We start from the raw sequence: 5,907 nt of genomic DNA on the forward strand, positions 1-5,907 counted from the left end.
TGTATTTTCGGTAGCTTGTAAAAAGACTTTGGAGCCCCTGCGAGGTTAGCCCGCCAGCACAGGCAGTTGTAAGGACGCGAGAAGCGAGGCTTGTGAGCCGGCCTTCACACTTTTAAAATGCAGTTATGGATTCTCTCATCAAATGTTAGATCAAGGCACCAAGTTAAGAAAACAAAAGCCAAAACAACAATAAAACACACACACACACACACACACACACACACACACACACACACACACAAAACAGAAGCTTATTCAATTACCGAGTCCCGCAGCTCCTGCGGAACTCGCGGCGCGCCTTAAGCTTTCTTTTTCTTCCTGCAGAATTCCATTTGCATCCCCTCTGCTTGGGTGTCTCCCTCTCTCAGTGTGTGTATCTCTCTGTTTTCACACTCTCCTCCCCATTCGAGCCAGGCCCACACCTGGCGCATCACTGCCGAGCCATTAGCTGCGGGTCTCCTTTCATCTTCGCTGTGGCAGACGTTTCTATTTATCCACTTGCGCTCGCCGAGTGGCGTCACCAGCGGTACTGTAATGACGATTGCAGCAGGAGGATGACAGCTTAGAAAGAAGAGGGCAATGGGGCTTCCTCCCAGAGGCGGTGCGGCACAGAGGAGCGCTCGCATCACAAGGTGACCCCAGCTCCCCACCGCCGCCACCGCCGTCACCGTCGACATCGCGCTCCGGCCGCTCCGCGCCCGCCCGGTCGCCTGGCCTCTCTTTCTGCCTCCCGAAGCCAAGATCTGTCGGACCGCTGGGGACCCAGGGAGACGGGGGCTAGGAGCTCACTTGGGGCTTACTCCCTCCCCCACCCCCTCCGGCGAGCCCCGGGATGGAGAGCCGAAAGGACATGGTTATGTTTCTGGATGCGGGTCAGCTTGGTACTCTGGTTGGCAAGAGAGTCTCCAATTTGTCCGAAGCCGTGGGCAGCCCGCTGCCCGAGCCGCCCGAGAAGATGGTGCCCCGTGGTTGCCTGAGCCCGCGGGCCGGTCCTCCGGCCGCCCGGGAGCGCGGCGGGGCAGGCCTGGAGGAGGAGCCGGTCGACGGACTAGCAGGCAGCGCTCCCGGGCCGGGCGCCGAGTCGCGGGCAGCCGGGGCTGCGGTGCTTGGCCCCGGACCTCCGGCCCCCTCCGCCGACAGCCTCTCGGGCCAGGGGCAACCTAGCAGCTCGGACACCGAGTCGGATTTCTATGAAGAAATCGAGGTGAGCTGCACCCCGGACTGCGCCACGGCGAACGCCGAGTACCAGCACAGCAAAGGTAGCCATCGCGCCCCCTTCTCTTCCCGGGCCTCCCACCGCGCCCACCTTCCACTTCAGCTCCAGAGGGGAGGAAGACACTCCTTTCCCCCAGGGCAGGGTGGCTGGGGGGACCCACCTGAGCAACTCTCCCCAGCTATCTGCGCCCTGGCTGGGGTCTCCTTCTGTGCTCTGGCATTGGCGGGACTGAGGGTGACAGCTGTGCTTTTCGGGAGGAGGGAGACGCAAGCCCTGGGCTTGAGGGGGGTTCAAAGCGCACCCCAACCCCCCAGAGTTTTGTGGTACTGCTTCAACTGCTTGGGGAAGACAGCTTCCCCCTCGGCGTGGGCGAGATCAAACGCGGGTCGGGGCAGTTTGTGGCCGGCGGGGTGTAAGGCGCATCCAGGCGCGGAAGCCCAGAGTCCATAAAGGACCGTAAAACCGCGGCCGACTCGGGCTGCCTGGGTGCTGCGGCCCTCCGACCAGTTTGCACGTCGGTCAGAGGTCCAAATTACCTTGTCACTTCCCGGGCTCGGTGGCGCCAGGTCGGAAATGGTCCCAATGATCTAATTGCCTTTGGTCTCCGGTTGCATTTGAAAAGGCAGAGCTCTGGCCCTCCCCCATTCCCCTTTCCTTCCCAGTCCCACTTCTCCACCCAAAGGAAAAAGGAGCTGCGGGGGGCAGGAGCCCCACCCTTCCTCGGGTTAGACCCAAAAGGAGGGGTGCTGTCCTGCTGCTTTAACTGGAGAACCCCTCCCTGACGAGGGGCTAGTTTGTGGGGGAGGTGGCCAAGAAGGGAGTCTCCCAAAGAGGGGTGGAAAGCTAGTAGGAGGGAGAGCCCAGCAACAGACTCCTCCACCGAGCTGTGGGGGGAGATGGGAAGACCATGGCAGGGCAGAAAACCACCCTCTGGCCTTGGCAGCCAACACCTGGTTGAACACCCACGTCCATTCATTACCATCTTATCCATTCAACCCAGACTCCCTAACCACAGCATGCCCTCAGAACAAGCCAAGGGCCGCTCAGATCTATGAAGGCGATAGGATATTCACGCACACACTCCTATGCACATGCAGCCTAGTATACATTCCCGCACCTACACCGGCAGCCTGGCACACACAAAAGCAAGGAAACTCAGTTTGTGCACCGCATCCTGCAAGGCACGAAGACCCCAGAGCTCACAACACTCTAGTACCAAAGGTGCATCTCAACTTGCCCGGCAGATATGCACACTGCCCACTCCTGCCAACGGAGGGCACAAAGCTCAGAGGGTCTGCTTCCAGTCTGTGCCCCAAGCAAGGCAAGGGGCCAGGGTGGTTGCGGCTTCTGTACCCAGCAGGCCTCAAGACTGAGGTCTCCCAGACAGCAGCCCGGCCAGGCCTAAGGGCTGCTTTGCAATCATCTGGATGGTGAGCCACCCCCCCCCCCGCGCCCCCCACCTCTCTTCCCTGTTCTCAAAGTCCCCCAGGCCCCAGCAGAGGCAGAAACTGAGGCTGTGTCCCCTTCTCCCCCACCTTTCATATATGCCCTGGGCCTACAGCCCCACATCAGCAGCGTTTTGTGTGTCTGTCGTGTGTTCTGTGTGTGCATGTGCTCTGGGCTCCCTATGCAGGGCCCAGCTCAGAGGCACCGGCCAGCAGTCCCAACAGCGGCAGCGAGGCCCCCAAGAGCAACAGCAGCGGCAGCTCGCAGGGCACCCTGGCCTGCAGCGCCAGTGACCAGATGCGCCGATACCGTACCGCCTTCACCCGGGAGCAGATTGCCCGGCTGGAGAAGGAATTCTACAGGGAGAACTATGTATCCAGGCCGCGGAGATGCGAGCTGGCCGCCGCCCTAAACCTGCCGGAAACCACCATCAAGGTATGCGCCCCGAGACCGGGGAGAAGGAGTGCGCCCACTCAGCAGGAAGTAAATACCAACTGTCCACTCCCTAAGTCCTGGGCCAAGAATCACAGCCTGGGGTCTCCCAGCCCACGTGGCAGCTAGGCCGGGGGTGTCGAGGCCTGGTGCGGGCGCCAGGTGTGTGCACTTTCACCTTCCCGACAGACCCTAGGCGGGACCTGCTGGCTTGCGGTAGACTCTCTGCCTTTTCTAGCCAAACAAACAGCGGGGATGGGGTGCCTTTGCCCCGAGGGAGAGCGGCTGGAAGGGGCGGTGTTTCTGGGGAAGCCCTGCCTGCGACCTCAGACCAGCAGAGTCCTTAGTCCACCGGGCTACTTGCGCGTCCACACCGGGCTGGCCCTCCAGGGAGCCCTGGCAGAGGGAAGGAGGGACAGATCCTGAAGCCACTCCCCGAACCTCTCCACGGGGGATTCCAGCGCCAGGTGGTGGCGGCGGGGCTCTGCCCCCGCCCAGAGGGTCTCTGCCGCGGCTCTTCCCAGCGCCACCGGCATCGTTCCCCGCCGCGGGGGCAGGACTCCTGGGGCTCCGTGCGCCCGGGCCGGCGCCCCTGCAGCCGCCGAACCTGCCCCTCTCCTCCCCAGGTGTGGTTCCAGAACCGGCGCATGAAGGACAAGCGGCAGCGGCTGGCCATGACGTGGCCTCACCCGGCCGACCCCGCCTTCTACACGTACATGATGAGCCACGCGGCGGCCGCGGGCGGCCTGCCCTACCCCTTCCCGTCGCACCTGCCCCTGCCCTACTACTCGCCCGTGGGCCTGGGCGCCGCGTCCGCCGCGTCCGCCGCCGCCTCGCCCTTCAGCGGCCCGCTGCGCCCGCTCGACACCTTCCGCGTGCTGTCGCAGCCCTACCCGCGGCCCGAACTGCTGTGCGCCTTCCGCCACCCGCCGCTCTACCCCGGCCCGGCGCACGGACTGGGCGCGGCGGCCGGCGGGCCCTGCTCCTGCCTCGCCTGCCACAGCGGCCCCGCCAACGGGCTGGCGCCCCGCGCCGCCGCCGCTTCGGACTTCACCTGTGCCTCCACCTCCCGCTCGGACTCCTTCCTCACCTTCGCGCCCTCCGTGCTCAGCAAGGCCTCCTCCGTCGCGCTGGACCAGAGAGAAGAGGTGCCCCTCACCAGATAAGGGGCTGCCCGCGGGCCGCCGGCTCCAGGACGCCCGTGGGCTCCCCCCCCGCCCCCCGCGTGGGGACTCAGCCAGCGCCCCTCCCTGCCCCCAGGGCACCGAGGGGGAAAGAAGCCGGCCGAAAAGGACCAGAGGGACTCGGCCTCCAGGATCCGGACGCCTGGGGAGTGGCAGTGGCTGGCGCGTTTGGGGATCAGGAGTGGGGATGGGGAGGCAGAGGCCGAGAGACCTTCCTCTGGGGCGGCCCCTCAGCCGTTTTTCACCGGACCCCGTGCCCCGGACGGGGGTTGAGGCGATGGCTCCAAAGCCAAACAAATTTAGTAGCAGCAGCCACCGATATCCAGCCCCTCGGTCCCTCCTCACACCCCCACCTCACACCCTTGCCTCACCCGGGACCCCCCCTTCCCCCAAAGGCCAAGCCCAAGCACTGGAAAGGAAACTGCTGTCTCTCCCAACAAAATGCTGTGTATGCAGGGCAGGTAGAGATTAATCTTTGCCAGCTTTTCCAAGGCACGGCAAGGGGCTTGTGGATGGCGATGCACCAGCCGCCTAGGGGAGAGAGTGGGAGGGGTGATTTACTACCACGGAAGATCCTGGCTCTCCCATGGAACCTAGGGGCTCTCTTGCCTTCCTGGAGCCTCAGTTACACATTTTCTCGTTCTGGCATCTCCCAGCACCTGATCTCGTGTCTCTCTCCTAGCTTCCTGCTATCTCTCAACTTGCAGCTCCATCATCTCTCCTTACCTACCCCCACTTTTTGTTTATTTACCATTGGCAGAGACGTTGCGGAGGCCTCAGGGCCTCTTGGCAGCTTCTACCAAGTCTCTCTTCTCCCCGGGCCCAATACACACCCTGATTAGCAAGTGATATGTGTGAGGAGGGTTTTTGAATGCTGAATGTATAATAATGATCACCGTGCCACGGAGCCCAGAGTTGAGCTGTTAACAAGGCGCCCAGGGAAGAGCTTAGGGAGCAGGGACCTCGTCTCCTTCCCTCACTAAGTATCTGCCAGCAAATTAGAGGCTATTTCAAGCCCTTGCCTGTTCACCTTCCCTTCACCAAGAGCTTTCTGGCTCTTCCCGGTACAGTTGGCCTTTTACGTCCTTCTTCCTCTCCTTTTCCTCCCAAGCTGCCACGGAGGCTTGGCTTTCAGACACTAGCAGAAGCCTTCCGCCCCTTCTGGGGACCTTGCCCTTCCCCTTCACCAGGTTTTGTTTGGGGGCTGCGCCCACACTCTCACTCTCACCCTCATTCCTGCAGCCAGTTTTTGAGGGCTAGGAGAACGTGTACCCCTCAATAACAAGCTTCACCCTGACGGAGGGAGTGGTTCTTCCAGTAGGGAATGAATTCGGTTTGGTTTTCCTTCGAAGCCTGAAGAATCTGCTGTTGCAATTTGTGAACCATACTGCAATAAAAGCTGGACATAATTCTCACTTTAACATTTTAATGTTTGGGGCAGCAGGCAGTGCAGTGACTTTTTGAATTGCTAGGTCGGCCACCAGAAGCTTAGGTATAGAAGGAACCAAGACGTGCACCTGCAGACAGTCTCCCAAACTTCTGCTGGCCCTGGCAGAGACGGGACATCGCATAGATGTGGAGAAGGCAGGCTCTGACTGCCCCGAGGTGCATGTTTTCTTAACTCCCCGC

The 5,907-nt window shown here is 61.8% G+C and overlaps 1 protein-coding gene across 1 annotated transcript; it reads left to right on the forward strand.

Moving 5' to 3' along the window:
- EVX1 (even-skipped homeobox 1) lies at positions 1 to 5,699 on the forward strand. The gene is made up of 3 exons (XM_043589156.1): positions 1 to 1,259; positions 2,850 to 3,097; positions 3,721 to 5,699. The coding sequence occupies exons 1-3, from the start codon at positions 833 to 835 to the stop codon at positions 4,258 to 4,260; spliced, it is 1,215 nt and encodes a 404-aa protein (XP_043445091.1). The 5' UTR covers positions 1 to 832; the 3' UTR covers positions 4,261 to 5,699.
- Positions 5,700 to 5,907: the final 208 nt, after the last annotated feature.

The sequence above is a fragment of the Prionailurus bengalensis genome, chromosome A2, assembly GCF_016509475.1.
Source record: "Prionailurus bengalensis isolate Pbe53 chromosome A2, Fcat_Pben_1.1_paternal_pri, whole genome shotgun sequence".
Lineage (NCBI taxonomy): Eukaryota > Metazoa > Chordata > Mammalia > Carnivora > Felidae > Prionailurus > Prionailurus bengalensis.